This window comes from Abrus precatorius, unplaced genomic scaffold (genome assembly GCF_003935025.1).
Source record: "Abrus precatorius isolate BTA unplaced genomic scaffold, Abrus_2018 Scaffold7, whole genome shotgun sequence".
NCBI classification, from domain to species: domain Eukaryota; kingdom Viridiplantae; phylum Streptophyta; class Magnoliopsida; order Fabales; family Fabaceae; genus Abrus; species Abrus precatorius.
This window is the reverse complement of record NW_020874417.1, coordinates 24854285-24874897: the sequence shown is the minus strand read 5'-3', so window position 1 is coordinate 24874897 and position 20613 is coordinate 24854285. Positions and strand designations below refer to the sequence as shown.

The following is a 20613-nucleotide window of genomic DNA, read 5'->3' as shown; positions in this document are numbered from 1 at the left end:
GAGTCAATTATTATGTTATTCATTAAGTTAGTTCATATGCTATGTTTGGTTTAAAGAAGACAGATTTTAGTAAAGCAAAACAAAGGGAAAAAAAATAGGAGGGTGGGGGGATAACAAGGGAAAGATGTAATTTAGTTTAGTTAAGAGAGAGAAGAAAAATTAATAGTCATACACTGTTGCATTCTTATAAGTATTAATGGAAGAAAAAAAGAACCCAAATAAAAATTCAAAAATAATTTTGTTAGTACCATTCGAAAATTATATATCATTCTCTGTCTCTCGTAAATCTCTCAATATTGGAGAAGAGATGAAATTAAAAAAAAAAAAAGAAGAAGAGAATTTAACCACTTATTCTCTATACAATTTGTAATTTTTTAAATCAAATGACGTAATTTGTTTTTAAAAATTCCCATTTCCTTTTTATTCGCTTAAAAAAATGTAAATTTCATTAAGTGAAAACCCAACAGATATTTTGATAAGAGAAGTACTAGAAATCTTGGGGTCCAAAATAAGTTTTAATTTTACACGCATCATTTTACCTTCATTTTGTGTGTCCATGTACGTATGTGCTTCAAACATACACTGCAAAGAGCAAGTTTTGAGACTCTGATCGGAGTCATACGCAACCTCTATTTTGAAACCACAAATCTTGATTTAGTGCAAATTCATCTTTTGTTTTAAAATTTTGCGACATGAAGCGATGAAGTAATAAAATATATTAAGCAATTTCATGAGGCCAAATTCGATGGAGCGATAAGCTAGTAAAGATATCGCGGGAGGTGAAAATCAGAGGCAATTCATTATTCGGGAATTTTGCTGTGATATGGCAAAATAGCCAACACGAAATCGAAAGCAATGAAAATGTCCGACAGAACCACGTCCAACTAAAACAATGAACTTTTGTAAACCCATATTCTGGTGATGGTCATGGACTTCATTCATTACTATAATTGGTCGAAATTTCTATACTTCTAGATACAAAATCTTATTCCAAGCAAAGCAACGTGCTCAGAAGCAACAAGGTTTTAATAAAAGAAAGAGTGATACCTCATGGAAAAAGGCTATTAAGTATGTCTTTTTTATTCCCACCCCAAAATGTACTTGCACGACGTGATGATCTACGTTGTGTCATCCATCACTAAGATGAAAATTTTGGCGTGTTTGATACAATGACTTGTTTCCGACGAAGCCAACGTCAACAATTCAGCATTCCTTGATAACTTATATCTGAATGTGACTAGGTAACTCCATGAAGGTGGGAAAGAATACCGGTCGATGAAATCTACAAAAAACCTGTCAATCTGGGCGCGGCAACAAAAAGCTAAAGCCAGAGTTTTCACGAATTAGTGGCGGCGGCTCTATATCTGCGATATCTATCTGTTCATTTGACTTCGATATGTCATCAACTGAAAACGGAATGCTGCAAAATAGATGCTTTCATATGGTTAGTTTTACATACATTGTCACGATCAAGATATTTTTCATATGTGCTTAAGGGTATCTCTCAGTTAGCAACTAGAGTTGTCACGGTATAGATTCCAAAAGAATATCTTAACCACTCCAAGCCTCTCAAACTAGAATTGGAGTTAGGAGCCCAATTTCGATAATTTTTTACCAAATACTAACAAGAGAAGAAAATAAATTAAAAAGGTAAAATAAATCAAAATTTTCTAATAAATTAAATTTAGTTGATGCATTATAATTTTTCAGAAGCTCTCGTCTAAATTGTTTATAAACCCTAAAAACTTTTCAGAAAATCTTTAAAGTGGGGTTTTACAATTAAAAAACTCCTGTGAGCTTGAAGCTAATTGAAACTGGGCCTTGGAGTCTTTGCTTCTGTGTCTAGATTAGCTTATTTTGGATCTTTATAATAGCTTCCCAAACATGCATTATGTGACGGTGACTCAGGACACACCAATGTAAACTTGCAATGGGTTTAGTCCAATGAGTGTGGTTATAAGCTTGGGAGGTCACATAGCAAAATGGCAAATTTGTCAATACAGTGTGTTATTCTGGGAAAGGGGACATGTAGGTAAAACCCAATTCACCCAGTTCTAGCCCTGTACAGGGACAATTTCTCTAGTCATTAAAACAATAATTACTGTGAACTTATGCCTAGCAGTTGAGTTTTGAGAAGAATTGAAGTCAGGGATCACAAATTAAGAGCATCGTTACCCCAGGGCTGCCACAAGGTTATTTCAGTTTTATGTTTATTTCGTATTTGGTTGTCGGGTATCATAGCTTAAACTTAGTAAGAATTATTTGGTAGAAGCACCAATAAAATGCGAGTAAACTAACAGCAAAAGTATAAAAAAAACAGGAGGAAAATCTCAACAAATATCACGCGGTATCGATATCTGACTTACCTTGAATCATCATCCAAGAGGAAAGAATTGCTAACTGCATTATTTGAATCTTCAGTCATCAACACTCTCATATTGGATATGACCTAGACGAAAACAGTAATACGACAAAGATCAACATAGTTTTTCTGCAAGTCTTACATTTTATCGTACTGCTTTATAACATGGATGATTTTAAACATAGCTGCAGTAATTTTTTTTATTTTTTATTTTGGCAAAAACTTACATCAGAGGACACACTGTGAGTTCCGTATTTGTCATCCCAGTACATGGTACTAATCCGATATAGCTGCTGTATACTAAGGACCTGTACACAGGGAACTGAGAATGGTAACTATTCCGTAAAGTGAATCTTCACTGAGAAAAAGATTTCTTCTACTTACGGGGCACAGGTCATGGCTTATTTCATCCAGCGTTTTCTTTGGCTTCTGATGTATGACCTAAACAAAGATGAGCATAAACAGTTCACCGTTTTTTCTTATCTCCAACAATTAGGGAAATAAATGCTAGATGGTGAGCTAAGAATAGACAGATACCAGAAATCCAATAGCTTGTCTAATATGTTTGAGCTCATCCCAGGCTGAACCAGCATACTGCAATTTTTTTATTTTGGAGAAAAAGGGGGGTTAGTATATGTACCTATTCAAAAAACTCAAGAGAATAACAGCAGTGTTAAGTCAATGGACCTCGTCCGTTGCCTTGTAACACCAATGCTCCAATTCAGCCAAACCAGCTTTGACGTATTCACCATTACTAAACGAGCAGCACTCCCGTCGTAAAAGAAGACTAACAAAACAAAATGAACATATGAGGTGATAAAAATGAGAATTCCAATTTAAAGAACGGAAGACATCCCTTAAAATAGGGGAAATTAGTAGTGCAGAATAAACCAACCTATTGAATAATTGTACATTGATGAAAGAAAAAATTTGTGTGAACACCTTACGAACTAAAAATGGAGGAACCTGCCAAAATTAAACAAATGTGGGAGATATCACAACATTACGACACTACATATATGAAAACATTACAACTTGCCAAAGAAAGACTTAATAAAGTAATGTCAGAAGAATATAATATGAAGATCTCTCAGGTTTGACCAAATTTGTAAACCAACCTTTTTGTTCTCAAATTCATATAAACCTCTGTCATTCAATCATTAATATAAATCCCTTCTTATATAACATTGAAATAAAGAATATGTATGTAAATCAAGAAATGATAAGGGGGGCCATGTAAATTTATTAAATTTCAAGAGAATAAATGATTTTATTACAAATAATTATGTATATAACAGGAGGGGTCCAAATATATTTCTAAAGAGCCAGAAGTGTTATTGAAACAAATTGTCATAATTAGGCAAAAACATAGAAAGAATGATGTCAAAAGAGATTATACTAACATGATTTGCTTTCAAAGTATTTAGAAAGTTCCCTAGGCTCTTCACTATCCCCTGCCAGTGAGCAATCAAAGCACGCTGGGCTTCAGTGTTTGCAACAGAACGTGATGATCCCTTAACCAAGCTTGCTCTGGATGTTCTTGGTGCCTATACCATATCATCACATGCAAACAGTGATGTTTAAATAAGTTAATTCCAAATGTGTAAAATAGATTGATCATTTATTAAGCATGCATTATAGATCAGTTGTAGAAGCTTACTAGAGATTGAATAAATTGCCATACCTGGATGCATAATCCAAGCAAGGGAGAAATTTCTTTCTTCAAATTATCACGAATCATCCCATATATCTTTTCCACATATGCTGTAAGCTGCTGTTTGAAAAGCAGAGCTGGGTACTTGGCTTCAACTTGTCTTAATGTATCAACTCCTCTGCTTGTGCTTCCATTTACTAGGGAAAGATTGACTCCAGCTGGAGTTCCACGGAAACTCTGGAAAATGAAAAAGCAACTATGATTATCTGAAGAATGAAAGATTTTCATTGTGAACTAATCTGTTCACATCAGAAGCTGTTTACTTGAGTCATCCTCCCAAACAGGGTTGCTGACGAAGAACGACGGCGTTGTGGAGCCATTCCAGCAGCACCGCTTGCCTTGAGTGTGCGCTGGAGTAACAAGAGAAGTGTAGAGGCATTGGATAACCAATAAGCCAAGACATCATTGTTATCCTGGGTCTGAAGTCCAAATGTAAATATATAAGCAACTTGAAAGGAATGCATTCACAAAGAGGTGCAAGAAAAAGAGGGCAATAACTTGTGGAAGTTTCACTTTTCACACCTCAATTGCATGTCCAATAGTTTGGATGATACGGTCAAAAACACTAGTACGCTCAACCTCAAATGATCTCCAATGCAAGAGGCATTTGTATATGATACAGGCAGCAATTGGTCTGTTTCCAGCAAACCCTAGGTGTTGCGCAATACATCTAATGAGTAACTCTTGATTCTCCTGTTGTTTCTCATTTAGAGACTTTTGTGGTTTATCATCCACATCAGAGGGTTCCCTCCGGTGCATTGATTGACTACTATGCAGTTCCTGATTAGCCTATTAGGTGACCAAGAAGCAAGTCAAATCCATACAGACATACCCAAAACCAATAAAATGGAATTTAAAATAGATTTAGTTACCAGAGGTGTCTTTGCTTCCACAGCAATATGACCACTTTCAGTTCTCTATCAACAGAGAAAAGAAAAACAGAGACAAGAAACTCTTTTAAACCAATGACAAACTTTATGTTTGTTTTCATGCATATAATATTCATTATTGAGGATTACCTGGACAATTGATCTTGAGCGTCCTGAAAGGAATTTATTAGGTGTCATGGAAACTGCTTGTTGACGTAGAACCTGATTCTCTGATTCTAAATTAGCAATCTTCTCCTCTAGCCTAATCATTAGAATTATGAGATTCTAGTCAACCATCTCAGAAAATTAAGAGTGAGCATGATATGATCAAATTTTGAAATTAGCTATATGTCAAGAGAAGACAAACAAGGATAAATTTCTGAACAGCTGGTCAATGATATTATTGCACATTTCATGAGAAAGAAAATCTCCAGAAGGATAAGTTTAAACATGTCATCCTATATCCTAAAGGCAGGTCATTATTGATTAAAGGGTGACCCAATGCACAAGGCTCCCGCCTAGTGGGGTCTGTGGAGGGTAGATGTATGTATTTTTACCCCCACAAGCAGATATGGTTTCCAAGATTTGTACTAATGACCTCCAATTCACACGAAAACAACTTTAACATTGTGCAAGCCTCACCCTAACAACTCATAATTGAATATAATGGGAAAACAATTACATCAGAGCTTATTGTTCATTATTTGTATTACCTTGTCAATGATTCTTGAAGCTGACGAACCTTCTTCTCTGTGTCTTCTAATTTCTTACCTCTTTCTTCACTGCAAGCTTGGGCTTCATTATATTTTTTTTCTAAGTCATCAGCTTTCTGTTTCTCTGACTCAAGTGAACTCTGTGAAGATAAAACCAAGGCAAAATCACTTAAGATGTGGTTATCATGATATGTTGCTAACAAAAACATTCATAAGCTTAGGAGTAAATCGTGCCCATAGTCATTTTGTGATAAACTTATTCAGAAACATAAACATTTCAATTACATCATTTTTTTCCTTCTTTATAATCTGTCCAATTACAATAAACTGTCCTAATGTAAATTATTCGAGATGTAATTTATTCAAGTGCCTCCAGCCCTCCACCTAACCTCTTAGTTTTGCAGTGATTTGTTCTTAACATATAGACTTAGTATGGGAGCCTCCAGGACAGTCATGAGTTCAATCTTGATCCTTACTACCCTCATTCAAAAACAATTATTCATAAATAAGGTATGTTTCAGCATAAGTATGTTTGTCGTTGTCCACACTTAAAGCCCAAAGGGCTTTTTGTGAGAGAAGAACATCACTGGACTTCAACTAGCATTAACTATATTTTTCATCAATAATGAATACCTTGATTTGATAGTAGTATGAATGTTAAGACAAAGAACAATGACATACATTTATTTATTGTTTCTTAAATTAATGGGAGGGACACTAGCTGTGTTAAATCCCTTTATATTGAGGATCTAAAGACATGCAGCATCTCATTTGAATACTCTGAATCGTCCTGAAAAGGTTTCACTGAGTTTTGAACATCTTTGATGAGATGCATATGTAGTTCTGTTTACAAGCTAGGTTATGAATAGAATACATATTGTCCAGAACAAAAACAAATAAATTACTATTTAAATAACACCTTAACATTGACATTCTTCTTGCCCTCAATCTGATATGCCAAGTTTCATTTCTGCTATCTTTTTTTTGAAGAAAAAGTGACCAAAGAATCGATGTACCACTTTAAGAATGATCTAATGTGTACCTTAATAAAATAAAAATTGTCATACAAGCTTTCAACTTTAAAAGAAGCATTTTATATAGAAAGAGTTGCATCCTTGAAATAAGGTTCACCCAACAGGAGATTTGGTCTTTTACAACTGAACTTCTTACCTTTAAGCTATCAACTTCTGCAGTCAATGCCTCAATCTTTTGTGTATCTTCAACAACAACCTGTGTTTCTTTAATAACAGGAGGTGCTTCTTCAACAACTTTTTTTACATTCTCTCGCTCCTTGATGATCAGAGCATTAGTTTCATCAAATTTGCTCTGCATCTCTTGCAATGAATTCTGCAGTTTTGCTATCTCCTGTGCTTTAGATTCTTCTAGATTGGTCTGCACATGATTCAAGATGGTTTACTTTAGGGCTTACTTGTTGAAAGGATACTTGGTAACTTGCAATGGATGGCCATTTACCCATCTTTTATTTCTGATTTGTTTAAAATGTTTTCAAAGTGCATGGTTGTGTAAGAGATCAAACAACATCCTTCAGAATTATATCTATCTGCAGAACATATATCTTACCCTTAAACCTTTTTCTAGTTGGAGGCGCCAAGTGAGTTCCTCCACTCGTTTTTCAAGTTTATCCTTTGCTTCTTGAAGGGCACCAGTTTCTCTTGCAGCCTAAAGCAAACAGAAACATACGTCTGCTTAGAAGAGATTAGAAAAGAGAAATATAATGAAATTGGGAAAAATAAAATAAAAAAGTGAGGTCCACGCTACTTAAATAGAGTGAATGAGCTATGTACAAGCATCACAATCAGTTGGATAAAGGTGGAGTTAGTTGTAGATTTGATCCTTCATGCTACTAAAAAGAGAAATATCAAAGAAAGAAATATTGTGTGACTCTCAGTTCAAGTCTAGTTGTGGATGGGATATTCCTTTTTGCAGTTTTCTTCTAGCTTTATTTTGTATCTACTACATTTCTTTCAAAATAAATATATGATAATGGTTTAAGAAATAAAAATGAAAAACAGAAAGGGAAAAAAAAATAGGCTTCTGTAATCACAAGTGAAAAGTTAAAGCCAATTTCACACTTTGCAGATCAGAAGACAATCATGAAGATAGTGATGATGATGATGATGACACAAAAAGATGGATATTGTTCATATATAATTTTACGTTATGGAATTCAATTCTACAATTAAAAAAATGATCAGATTGTATCTTTTTCTTTTTGTTCCAGAAGTTATGTAGGATGAACCCATTACATCTTTACTCATCTATTATTGAAGGTTCTACTTAATGCATAAGAATTATGATAAACATGGAAGCTGACCATTTTCAGTTTCCTAAGTTCTCTCCTGGCAACACGCCCCCTCCATCTGCATTGTGTAACTATTGCACCTTTCTTGAGCCTCTTATAATATAAGGCAGCTTTGTGACACCGCCACTGAGCCTGCAATTTTTTGGAGAAAGAATTTAAAATATTGAATAATGATTTCCCTAGAGGATGTCCAAATCATATGCTACATGACCGAAACCTGAATAATGATGGAAGCTTTAGTCTGCTTCCTAAATCTGAACTTCTTGCGAGCAGCCATGGCCCTTAAAGCTGTTTGCAGTGTAAGTACTGACACATGAAGTTCTTTATAGGCTTTCCTAGCTTCATATCTGCGTATGTTCTTTTGAATTTTCACAGCAGCAGCCTCCCTTCTCATGCGCTCATAGAGTTTGCATGCAAGTCTTCCTGTAGATAATATATCATACATCTTTAAAATATGTCGAGAAAGGAGAGTGAGATACATTATTTCAATTAGGGAAGTATACTCTATGAAAATATGACTGCATTTATCCTGACAAATGATTTAGGTTATATCACTTTTGAAACACCTCACCTCTCCACCGAGACTGCACATATATGGTCTTCTTTCGCAATGCAAGATAATGTTTACGAGCTTGATGGGTTCGTATCCGCCGTTGGATAACTTTTGCTGCATTGCTAAGTACTTGAGCTCTCTGTGCATCTAGTTCAGCCATCTGACCTGCCCTCAAGAATACCTTTGTTTTTCCAATCTACAACATTTGAAGCAAACCAAATGAATTTTGTGAATATGTGAGCTGGGAATAAATATTATACATATATGCATGTTACAAGATCCCAGTTGATATTAAATAGTTAAATCCAAAAGAGGTGTTATAATTAATATTGCAATGTGCATAAGTTAGTTATAGTTGTTGTGAAGGCCTCGAGCTTTACAGCAGAGTTAAGGACAAGAACACAAACGAGCAAAATATTTCAAATTACCTGATATCCTTTAAGCCCCATCTTTTCCAGAATCTTTTGGCAACCAGTCTTTTCATCACAGCTACTCACAGGTGACAAAAAATAAGAAATTAGAACAATGCCCAAGTTTGGTACAAAACATATCAAATCAAAAATATCTTCCTCCCAGGCATAAAGATTGAGAGTTCTTACTTTGCTTCCATGGCCTCTGGGGCAAGGAGGCCAAATCTGTTTATAAATTCAAAGAAAGCACGCCGAGTAGGGTAGCCAGCACAGCTGATTCTGATTGCCTCCAAAACACCCTGTAGGGCAAGAGTTAGGAACAGTTGAAGAAGGGTTGAAGACTTGAAGGAACTATGGATATACTTCAGTATGAACCATTATACAAAGAATGAAATAAAGAAAGAACATAAAAGCATACTCACACCACAGCGAAGTTGTTGCATAATATTGTTATTCTCAAAAATTGCAGGCTTGAGGAGGTTGTTTGGTTTCACACATCTAATGTAATGGGGTTCTGTAGAATTTAATGTGTCCATCAGTTGTTGTAGTTGTAGCTGCACCATTCAGAATTTTGTTAGCTTCCTGATAATAAAAATGCAGTTCAATTTTGTAGGTAGTGAGATGAGCTTGTTCATATATTTGTTATGAAAGACAAAGTCCCCAAGTTTACCAATGCAGAATTGAAAAACAATGATACCTTAAAACGAGAACCAATTGAAGAAAATTTGGACGATTTTGATGTCTCTTCTGGAAGTGGTGGAAAAAGGCCAGCTACAAAAGGACATTTGGAAGCACTCAATAAATCTTGATGTTCAGGAACCACATAATCCTTATTTTTATCTAAGAATTGGTCAGACTGGTATGTCACCTGCAGATTTACAGGGGTAAAAATGAATAAGCAAAGGTATCTTATTTTGGCAGCAGCTAATGCTATGAGAATTAGTCATACCTCTCCAGCATAATGAGCAATGGTGAAATCGGTTCGAGACAATTTTGGCTTAATAAAGCGCTTGTGACTCTTAAATGTTTGATAAAGCTTGTTTGCAAATGTTTCATGTGTTGACTTTGGAAACATGCTGAAAGATAAAAGGAGAGGGTAAATGTGAGAATGTTGGAGGTAGAATTAGTAAGTTATGTAACAAGGACCTTGGATTCAAAGAAAAAGACAAAAACTGGATCATATCTGATTTTATCAACCTAAAGGGAGAAAGGTTAAACTAATCTAGCAAGCTGTGAAAATGTAGTTCGTGGGAAAAGTAAAAATATTTTACCAAGCTTCATCAAGGAGAGCAACAATTCCTCCAGGTTTCTGCACAAAAAATAAAATCAACATAAAAAATAGTAAAAGAAGAAATGGAGAACAAAAGGGAAGGAAAAGCCTAACTAGGGATTGAATCAGGCTGTAAAATAGGCCCAAAATAATGACCTAGTGGAAGACTACTCAGAAATGGAACCTCTTTAATTGTAAATTTATAATCATCTAAAACGCAAAATAACAGATCGTGTAATGTACACAATAAAGGTTTTTTGTTTCAGTTCCAAAGAAGCAAGAAAGAAATCCATTATCCAAGTTTATTTTCTTCACAGTATCTTGTTCCTCTGCTTCTTTCTACAGGTATGCAGTTGTTCTGCAATGTTTAGTTGACCTTTATGGATTGAGATCAATTGAATATTCATCATTAATAGGGAGGTTATAGTCAGTTAGTCACACTAAATAGGCTGCGGGTAAACTTTGACTGGATAATTAAACAAGACAGCATTGTAAACATCATCATTATGCATATCAAAAGCATACTACCTTTTGGTTTCATAAAATTTTGGAACATGTAAGCTGAAAGCTTCCAACTCAAAATGAATTAACAATCCTGAATGCCTTAGAGAGACAGAGAGAGAGAACCTTTTCAATTAGGTCCAAAACATCTTGGTTGTCAACAAACTCAATGTAGCTCCAATCGATCTGCTCCTTTGTATATTCTTCTTGTTCCATTTTAAACACGTGCTGAAATTCATCATCACAATCATGTTAAATATGGAAAAAGCAAACAAACTTGAAGTGCGTAATTTGATCAGAGACTTTGCCTGATTAAAATGTTGCTGCAACTTCTCATTCGTGAAATTAATGCAAAACTGCTCAAAACTGCAGAGCATGACAAACTGAAAATAAGTTACAAATGATTGAAATTTCAAAACAATTAGAGGTAGTTGCTTTTAGTAACTTCAGTAATGCACCCTTGCAGACATACTTATGGGTAGACAGGATTATTTTTCAAAACTATAAATTACCTGTTAGATTTAAAGCTTTCAAAACCATAAATATCAAGGACCCCAATCAAGGATTTAGAATTGGGGTCTTGTCCGATTGAATTATTAATCTTGTCCACCAACCTGTTAACAAAAACAGGAATGACCCAGGAATCACATAAATGTATTTCTGGCACTAATTAGACCTTATAAAGGTTTGGAAACATGGATTTGTTTCCATTTTTAGTATCTTACCAGTCAAATAACCGAGAGTAAATTGTTTTTGCCAATCCATCTCTACTGACTGCAGCACTTTGGGGGTCAAGACTCCGTTTTATAACTTCTTCAGGGGTGATCATGACACGCTTACATAATGCATCTTCCAAGGCATCAGCATTGCACCTGATCCAATATTGACAATCATTTTAAGGCTACTGTAAATCAACCAGACAGAAGTAATAATACAACAGTGAGCATACATGAGAAGCTCAGCAGTTGTTTTAAGGTGGAATTTGGCTTGATCATCTTTTGGAACAGATGAGTCGACTTCCTTCCCTTTGGTAAAAGCAATGTTACCAATATGAAGAATTGCAGCAACAACTCTGAAAATGGCTTCCTGAGAACACGACAGCAGGGGAAAGCAGAAAGGTAGAAAACTATCATTCTATATGCTAGCCAGAAAGAAGCTACATTCAAACTTGTGAAAGAAATACCTGATCTTTCTGACTTATTCCAACAATATCCATAGCTCTCCGGGTGGCAAGATATTCACGAGCATCACTTATATCAGCCAGTTCATAGCATTTTGACTGGTTAAGGTAGTGAAATGATCTAGGATTTCCTAATTTGTATTTCTCAACTTCCTGTTAGCAGAATTTGCAATTAGTTTATATAATCAAAAGAATCAATAATAAGTAGATTGTAGACAGAAAACCACCTCCTGCGGTGCAGCACAAAGAAGATAAAAGCAATGGTAGTTCCTTTCAGGATCATTAACTTGGCAAACCCGAGATCTCTCTAGAAGGTATGTTCGGATGGCTGCTCCTGAGATTCTTCCACTTTTATCAAATTGGATCTCAACAAATTTACCAAAACGACTGCACCATTAACACAAGCAGAATTTGAAACCAACTATTTGGTTATAGCATAGACATTAAGTATCATGTAGCAGTTTATGAAAAAAAAAATCCTTTTTGGAATGAAAATTTGATTATAAAAGGCTATCATTCTAACTGTCCTTAATATCAGAATGACTTTTGGCAATACAACATGATGTTAAGGTAATGAAATGAGACAAAACTGGAGACAAGTTAATCTATACTTTCATACTAGCAGCAAAATGAAGCACAAGGATCCTTTATTGCCCATATTTTAGGAAGACTGATGAGAAACTTAATCTATATATTAGAATCATGGAGAATAAAACCCAAAGAATTCTTCATTTCCCACATATAAGAGATACTCACCTAGAATTGTTATTCCTGACAGTTTTGGCATTGCCAAATGCTTCCAGAACTGGATTTGACTGCACTCAAGTCAGTTAAAAGAGAAGATTTGAATGAGTTCATATTTTAAAAAAAGAAAATGGAATGTTATTCGTAGGAAAAAAATGAGAATAGAAATTTTGTTAGTGTTAAAAAATGAGTGTCATTAATTGAATCATACTTCAAGAACTTGTTGTTCAACTGTTCGTCCTTCAGTACCAGCCCTACCACCTAAGAAAGCAAGGTATTGCATAAGCATTTTTGTAGTTTCAGTTTTACCAGCTCCGCTTTCCCCACTGACTAGAATTGAATTGCTTTTTCCTTCATTAATCATCGCCCTGATATTAATATAATCATCAATTTAATATTTACTTCAACAATAGAAATGAAATTTGGATGTTATGAAGAAAATTAGGATTACCTATATGCAACATCAGCAACTGCAAATACATGAGGGCTTAATTCTCCAAATGGTGCTCCCTTGTATTGTTGCATCATGTGTGCACCATAAATATGAGGTAGTCTTTGGAATGGATTTATTGCAATCAGAATATTTCCAGTGTAAGTCTGCCAAAGCAATCGGTAACAACATTTTCACTGATAAACTTTGCTGAATCTCATCACATTAAAGGAAAGAAAGACTTACATATATTTCATTCAATTCATATCTAATTTTTAAGTTCTGCAGGACTCCAGGCTCGTGCAAATAAGACAGTTTAGTCATATCATCCACTCCACCAGCAGGAGCTTCCATATCCTTGGGATATATTTTTGATAATTTTGCAACAACCTTAAAATAGCAAAATAAAAGTACAAGTAATAATTCAGATGTAATCTTTGGGTTAATAAGTTACTGAAATATTTTTCACATTTTCCAGTTAGCAATACAAGCATGAGAAAGAACAAGTCCTGCATTAAGGAATGAAGTAGAATGCCTCTTGAAAGACATTAGTTAAATTTGTTTAATCAGTAAATACAAAGCAGGATAAACATTAGTTAAACAATTTCCTATAGATCATAACGATGACTTGAATCTCAAGCTGGGAAGGCCAATGATGAAAGAAAGAATGCTTGTTTATGGATCTCTTCACTTGTTACTTTAGTATTTCTTTTCCATTTTTAATCTTTCCATGATCTACTTGAAGCTCAGATACAGCTGACTAGCAGTGCTTTTTTTTTTTTTCCTAGCTGGTCACCATGTAAGTAGTCACTGTGTATATAAACCAAGGATGATCACAAAGGAGACCACCAGGGGCAAGGCAAGAATAAATGAAGGACCTAATGTGAAAATTACTTTCATTGAAGGGAACTGAATTAATTTTGTTATAGAGAAAAGGTCAAGGTAAAAAAGAATAAAAGAGGAAGCCTCCCTCCCCCCCCCCCCCCAAACATTTCATCACCCCTAAAGGAGAGGTAAATCATTCCTGTCATTATTATTTTATCTTTCTTCTGTATTAACTGTTGTCACCCAATAAGCCCATGTCAAATGTTTAGCTACGCAATACAGCATGGATTGTTTCCAGAATGCAAGTCTTATCTATCAAGACACGGTGCCACACTGTCACCTATCAATGATCAAAATTGGCATTAAACATGCGACTCTTCTTCTCAAAATACATTCGATATAAAAAGGAAAAAGTTTAATAATATAAAATAAGGAACCAAGTTACTGGCAGTCTACAAACCTTTTTTCCATTGGTTGTTTCAATTTCAGCATCCTTTCCAGTGATTTTTGATACCTGTCCATCAATCCAAGATACCTCTGGATCTTCAATCCAGACATGAGAACCCACAATAATATTCACGGGAGTCCCCTGTAGATTGAGATATGGAATTATCATTTTTTTTTACAATCATTTATGTAAGATCCTCATTAAGGTTCTAAATATGTACTTTTATATTATCTTGTCTGCAAGAAAAGCTAGCAAGAAGTTCACATATGTTTCTCCCACGACATGTGCTTAGAAAGATCTATAAATTTCAAACTAAACTAGAATATGTCCAGTGTTGATGCAAGTTTCTTTCTTATAGTTAGACAGGACCCATAATTCTAACAGCCAAACAAAATAAATCAGAATGCTTTACCATAATTCTAACGAATAGTAGCATAACAACTAACTGGATACCACATTGTAGAAAAATCAGTTTAATTACAAAGTTAGCTGTTACATGACAATATATCATATGTCTTTCCTATTACATCCTTTACCGTGTATTGATTGGGAGATACAACAACAACAACAATAATTAAACCTTATCCCACTACATGAGGTCAGCTTCAAAGATTACATGACATCATTGAACTCGATCAAAAACTTAATTCTCGTAAATATTATTAACCAATACATCTCTTTTATTAACTTCCTCTAATAATTTTATTGGGAGATATCTTGAGTTTTTGAATCTAGAAAAAATTCCAAGCAGTACCACAGCAAATCAGAATCCTCAAGTCTAAAAGCAGCAGTTCATTTTTAACTATAGACAATCATGAGCCACAGCACAGGATAACATGTCCATCCAATCCACTTTATACAGAACCAAGTGTGATTTGTCAGATTTGCAATGAGCTATTAATCACTTTTTTTTTTCACAGTTTCTCCACCGGTGGCATCACTGTGTAAAACATCTGCTACATTGCAGAGAATCACTCGACTCTGATTGATCGCCTACCACCTTCTCAAGCAACTAGTTCATAGTTCCACTTAATCATCCACATAAGTATTTTCAATTCCGAGGGACGAAAACGTGTTCGATAGAAAAGGAACAAAGCAAAAGGAGGCATGAGGCTTCTATTAATTGTGGAAGCGACTATAGAAGAAAACATAAAACAGAAAAATGCATGAAATGAAAAAAAACGTAAATCGAGAATGGATTAGCGAATGTACCATTATTGAGGTGTAAATCGGAAGGTTTGGGAAGGATGAACGAGGAGGTTCATAAAGACAAGCAAATAAGTTAGGGATGTGATGTTGAGGTTCGAATGAAGAAGCGCGATAAGAATGTGGCAAACTGGGAAGCTGAAAGTGAAATTGAAAGGAGAGAGAATGGAAGAAGGGGAGGAGGAGAGAAGTGTAAGTGAATGGAATGGGTGTGTGGGTGTGGCTCCATCAAGCGACATTCTTCGCTACGCCCTTCAACTTCGGCACCTTCTTCTTCTTCCCTTTGCTTTCGCGCCAACTCGTGGTTCCTAATCAACTATCGTTTCTCACTCTTCGCTTTTTAACGGAATTTCTCACTTCCTTTGTGTTCCATGAAACACTATAACTGGCACTTGTCACTTGAGAATACCAAGCATAACCTTCACAATAAATCATTTTTTTTACTTGCCTGATATTCAAATTTTATTGAAAATATGTTAACTAATATATATATATATATATATAACAAGTTAATATGTTTATTTTAAAAAAATAAATAGTTATATTAACATTATGTGCGCGTGATAGGAAAAGGAAAAATAAAGATCAAAGAAACTTAAGCAAAGTAACATTTATTTGTTAAATATGTATTTGCAGTATAATTTATAACTTCGATTATGAGTAAATTTAATGAATTGATTTTTATTTAAATATTTGAGGCAATAAATTTTGTCGAGTAAGGTTGATCAAATAATTTCCTAACGATAATGCCAATTTTAGAATAGTTAGTTCTTAAATGATCTATGATTCATGTTCATGTCAAAAAACTTATACAATAACTTCGATGACAAATTATACAATATTACGTGGAACTATCTGTGTTGATGTTATCATTAAGTTGTGAACTGATATTTAACTGTTAGTATTCGCACAATTCAATGAGACTCGAGCATGATTCTTCAATGAGACTGGTCAAGCATGAGATAAATTACGTGGCTTTCGAATCTCTTTTACAATTGTTCAGTTGTGTTTTCAATGAAGACCCTGAAGCCTGAACAAATGTTATCCTCGCATTCAGAACTCAAACAGAAAAGAAAAATTCTTTTCGAAATATAAATAGAAAATTCAGGGAGCCTTAACTGTCCTTTTTCTCTTTCTTTCTTTTTTCTGAAGTTCCTCGGTGATCTAATAAATAGAGATATTTTATATACATTATTAGCACAATCATGAATTCCCAGTAATCAATTTCATTTGCTAAAAGTTCACTCATGCTTTGCCCCTTGCTTTGTTCGTAGCGCTATTGCAATTTACTTTTTCGTGTCCTAACATGTTTTGTTCGGTCTTTGCCAATATGCTGCATGCTTTGCTGATTTCATAACATGGAAGTTTTATACGGTTATGTAAAAAAAACCGTTTCATTTATAAACGTGGTTAATTTGGAAGTGTCAATTTGTTTACAACGAGGGAAACCAAGGTGTTGAGCTGAGAAAGTTTGGAAGCTGTGAATGGAACCCAAGCCTGATTCAGGAAAGTAGCTATTTACTATTTATTAAACAATTTTTTACGTGCATGAGAAAACACGAAGTTAAAAATAGAAACTTTTTATTATCTCAAAATTATAAAATAATTAAATACTTCTTATGATAGTATTTAATACTTCTTACCGTGCGTTCGAGAGATAGGATAATCGAAATAGTCGTAACCAATGGCCATATATCAATATCGAGAAGCTTGTAGCTGAGGAGTGTGTTGGAGGTAGCTGAACAGTGGACATACAGAGCAGAAAGGGAGGGAAGATGAACTTCTGACCTTGACATTTATGACCAAAATTTTACACAAGAAAATAAAACATGCATCACGTTACTAGTACTACAGCAGAAACGTTAAGACAATGATTAGATTGTTTGCCTTTAGCATAAGATAAACAAGCAAGATTTCTAAGAACAAAGTTTTTCCAATTTTTAAACACCCCCCCCCCCAAACTTAATATTCATTGCCTAATTCACCTAACTAAATTGCTAAAGGGCAGGGACTTTTACCATTCTCCCTGGCTAGTTCCCATCAGCAGCAGATTTCAGGTAGAGGGTTTCACCAGCTTCACCAGAGTGGCCACTAGAGCTACCTCCTCGGCCTTCCCCCGAACTTCCAATATCTTGCTTGCCACTACTAATGAGTCCCCTACCCTGCAAACCATCCCCGGTAGAGGCGCGTATAAACTCAGGAAAGCCTCCAGTACCAATGGTTGCATTGCCTCCCACATTAGTGGGTTCACTTTGCAACATGTGAAGCCCTGGACTTCCACTGGAACTCATGCCAAGTTGGCTGTGCAAGCCTTGCTGCTGTTGAAGCACTGAGAAAGGCTGTTGGGCATACAAAAGAGAGGAGCGTGAAGCCATTAGTTGTTGTTGTGTCATCTGCTGAGCCTGTTGGGCCTGCATGTAGTGTGCTCCCTGCTGCATAATTCCACTAGGAGGATACTGCAGTGTTATCCAGAAGAGTATGAGGCTAAAGAACTGGGCAATAGTTATGAAGCTTACTCGAGCTTGAGATTGATATGAATCTTTTAAATATTTCACAAGATCAAAATGTAATCAATATTTTCTTGAGTTAATCGCTTTCTAACATGTAAGTGATCACGTATACTAATCAACATGCATGTACCTGGCCAGGTATGGGAGTAGGTTGGGGTTGAGAATCAGCAATTGCAGCTAAGTACATGAGATTTCTCTGCAGCCTTGACTGGTTTCTGAAATAATGGCAAGAGGATTATGATTATTTAGCAGCACAGCAGAGGAACACGAGCAACTAGAATCCGATGTCACGAGGTTATGGGCAAAATCCAAAATTGTTTGTGTTTTTGTATCTCAAGGTAAGCAAGTGAAGTTTTGATTTCCGGAAGAAAGCTTTCCAAAACTTAAAAAAAGTTATCTGTTACCTTCCAACTGAATTAATAAAACCTGAATGATGCAATTGCCAAAAAAGGGTTGTCCTAAAGTATGAGATCGACATACCAATCAAACAGGATGTAAAATACTTTTACTAAAAGGTAAGGCTTTTTTGCATCAAGTCGTCATGCTTTGCAACTTTTGTTCATGATTGTATAAAAACCATTGGTATGAAAAAATTTTAAGCATTGTGGGGTATCCCACATGTTAGAAAAAGCCTGCAACAGAATAGAAAGTCAATGCAGACTCCTTTTAGATTCAAGACATCAAACACCTTTGAATTATCATTTGATTGAGTAGTTTATAACAACAAACACTGTTATTGTGTTAAACTATCACATTAAGAAACAAGGAAGTTCAAAACTTCTTAAAAGTTTGTGTTATAATAAATCATTTTTAATTTCATTAACTCTTCAATCTTGCAGCCACGTCAATAACCGAAACCTACCCATAAGGATCTACCTTATTGGCCAGCAAATGAATCAGATAACCGCAAAAATACAATAGAAATTCACTGCAGAGTTTGATGTAAATAATTATGCAAGTCCCTACACCTTGCAGATATTATATGACACAAAATCAGCCATAGTATCCTTCTCACACATTATATCATACAATAAAGTAGAAATCCTGACATGATGGATAGTACAAATTCAAATTATAATCTATTTTAAGGCGTTGCAACATGTTTAGTTGGCAAGGACATTCACCGCTAGATGGAATCTAATATGATGTAGAACTGGCATCTAACTGTAAATAACCCTATCAACTAGACACCGGAAGAGGACATGCTAGTTAAGAAACGAGAAACAAAATATTAAAATGATGTTGCGATAAAGACCAATTCTTACTCCGCACACTCGCTCAGCTTGCCGGAATTCTGGCTTTCAACAATCTTCAGAATCAAGGACTTGTTCTCATCCAGGTACTGCTTAAAAAGACGGTGAAAAAAGGTTAAATGAATTTAACTTAAAATTATTCAAAACACTTACAACCAAAATTCTTCAGAAAAGGTGTTTTTTTTTTTTTTTTTTGCCTCTAAACCAATCAAAACCAAACAAGTACTTAAGGGCCCAAGAATGAGGGTAGAGTTGTTGAGAAGGTGATGTGATAAAGACAGGGATTGTTATCATCACTGTTGAGATAACAATGTAATCTGAGCACTGAGAAAAGCACATGTGATAAAAATAGAGAGTATTTGCGCGAACAACAAACCACACCAGGCACTCAGCAGAAACTGACAAGGAATAAAGAGAAGAGGGGATGATGAGGAAGAGACTAAAAGTGGCACAGGAAGACCCACATGGCGCAGGAAGTTGTGAGGCAGAAAACAAAAGGTTCCCTGAGCAGAGACAGAGAGGGACTAACAGGAAGGAAAAGAAAACTACATAGCAGTTAGCAAGAGATTGAGTTTAGAAAAAAAAGATTGTTAAGAAGAAGAAAAGAGGTGGAGAAGGGAGAAAAACGGACCTGTTGAATGTGATCAGTGGTGACGTTGTTGGGGTAATAAGCTGCCATCATGGGCTGCATCTGCATCAGGTGCTGCTGCATTTCTCACACGCTATCTCCACTATTTATATATGTGAGACTCACTCACACTCCACTGGGTCGGTCCCTTCTCTTTCTCTCTCTAGACAAAGGTGAGGAGCAGAGCAGTGAAGGTGCAAAGAGAAACCAAACCCTCTGCTTTCTCTGTTCCCGCTTTTCCCTTCTCTTACAAAGATGCTACTACACAGAGAAAGATATTATTATTTATTGGACCGGAAAGAGAAAGATAAAGAATAGCGCTTTCAATTTGAGCTTGAGGGAACCTGGTCGATTTGGCTCTTTCTTCACTGCAATGGGGTCCCTCTCTAGAACTGCGTGTCTTTTTCTCTCTCCAAAAACTATCTCACGTGATCGACGAGAGAAGGAATAAACTTCAAAAATCAAATTAACCAAACTATAACCACACTTTCAAATATAATGACATTTTTTAACTAATACTTTTTAAATGTTTATTATTTTAGGATCAGATCTAATTTTATCATGAATAAAATTCAATAAAAAGGAAGACTAATTAAATATTATTAATATAGAAATGTAATTAAATTTAAGAAAATATATAATTATTTAGGTGAGTTGATATAATATACTTTGCT

General features: G+C 35.2%; 2 protein-coding genes across 3 annotated transcripts; both read right to left on the bottom strand.

Moving 5' to 3' along the window:
- Nucleotides 1-913: 913 nt before the first annotated feature.
- LOC113872495 (myosin-11-like) lies at nucleotides 914-15892 on the bottom strand. 2 transcript variants are annotated; one of them, XM_027510090.1, is made up of 38 exons: nucleotides 15555-15892; nucleotides 14355-14483; nucleotides 13316-13459; nucleotides 13091-13236; nucleotides 12851-13007; nucleotides 12652-12710; nucleotides 12123-12282; nucleotides 11899-12048; nucleotides 11665-11801; nucleotides 11441-11587; nucleotides 11228-11329; nucleotides 11024-11081; nucleotides 10842-10943; nucleotides 10216-10253; nucleotides 9894-10020; nucleotides 9642-9812; nucleotides 9367-9498; nucleotides 9134-9243; nucleotides 8963-9023; nucleotides 8553-8730; nucleotides 8199-8404; nucleotides 7994-8113; nucleotides 7240-7338; nucleotides 6829-7050; nucleotides 5659-5798; nucleotides 5096-5207; nucleotides 4949-4993; nucleotides 4599-4865; nucleotides 4340-4495; nucleotides 4047-4253; nucleotides 3766-3909; nucleotides 3258-3328; nucleotides 3050-3149; nucleotides 2900-2956; nucleotides 2747-2803; nucleotides 2590-2670; nucleotides 2367-2449; nucleotides 914-1420 (listed from the first exon to the last, which is right to left on the bottom strand). In XM_027510090.1, exons 1-38 carry the CDS (start codon nucleotides 15555-15557, stop codon nucleotides 1297-1299), a joined length of 4602 nt encoding a protein of 1533 aa, XP_027365891.1. In that variant the 5' UTR covers nucleotides 15558-15892; the 3' UTR covers nucleotides 914-1296. The 2 variants fall into 2 exon arrangements, with proteins under 2 accessions (XP_027365891.1, XP_027365893.1); XM_027510092.1 differs by lacking the exon at nucleotides 15555-15892 and having other exon boundaries at nucleotides 4599-4856; nucleotides 4949-4991; nucleotides 5070-5207; nucleotides 14355-14423.
- Nucleotides 15893-17322: 1430 nt separating this feature from the next.
- On the bottom strand, nucleotides 17323-20199 carry LOC113873410 (GRF1-interacting factor 1-like). Its single transcript, XM_027511516.1, has 4 exons — nucleotides 19943-20199; nucleotides 19324-19400; nucleotides 18189-18273; nucleotides 17323-18004 (listed from the first exon to the last, which is right to left on the bottom strand). Exons 1-4 carry the CDS (start codon nucleotides 20021-20023, stop codon nucleotides 17579-17581), a joined length of 669 nt encoding a protein of 222 aa, XP_027367317.1. The 5' UTR covers nucleotides 20024-20199; the 3' UTR covers nucleotides 17323-17578.
- Between the last annotated feature and the right edge of the window lie 414 nt (nucleotides 20200-20613).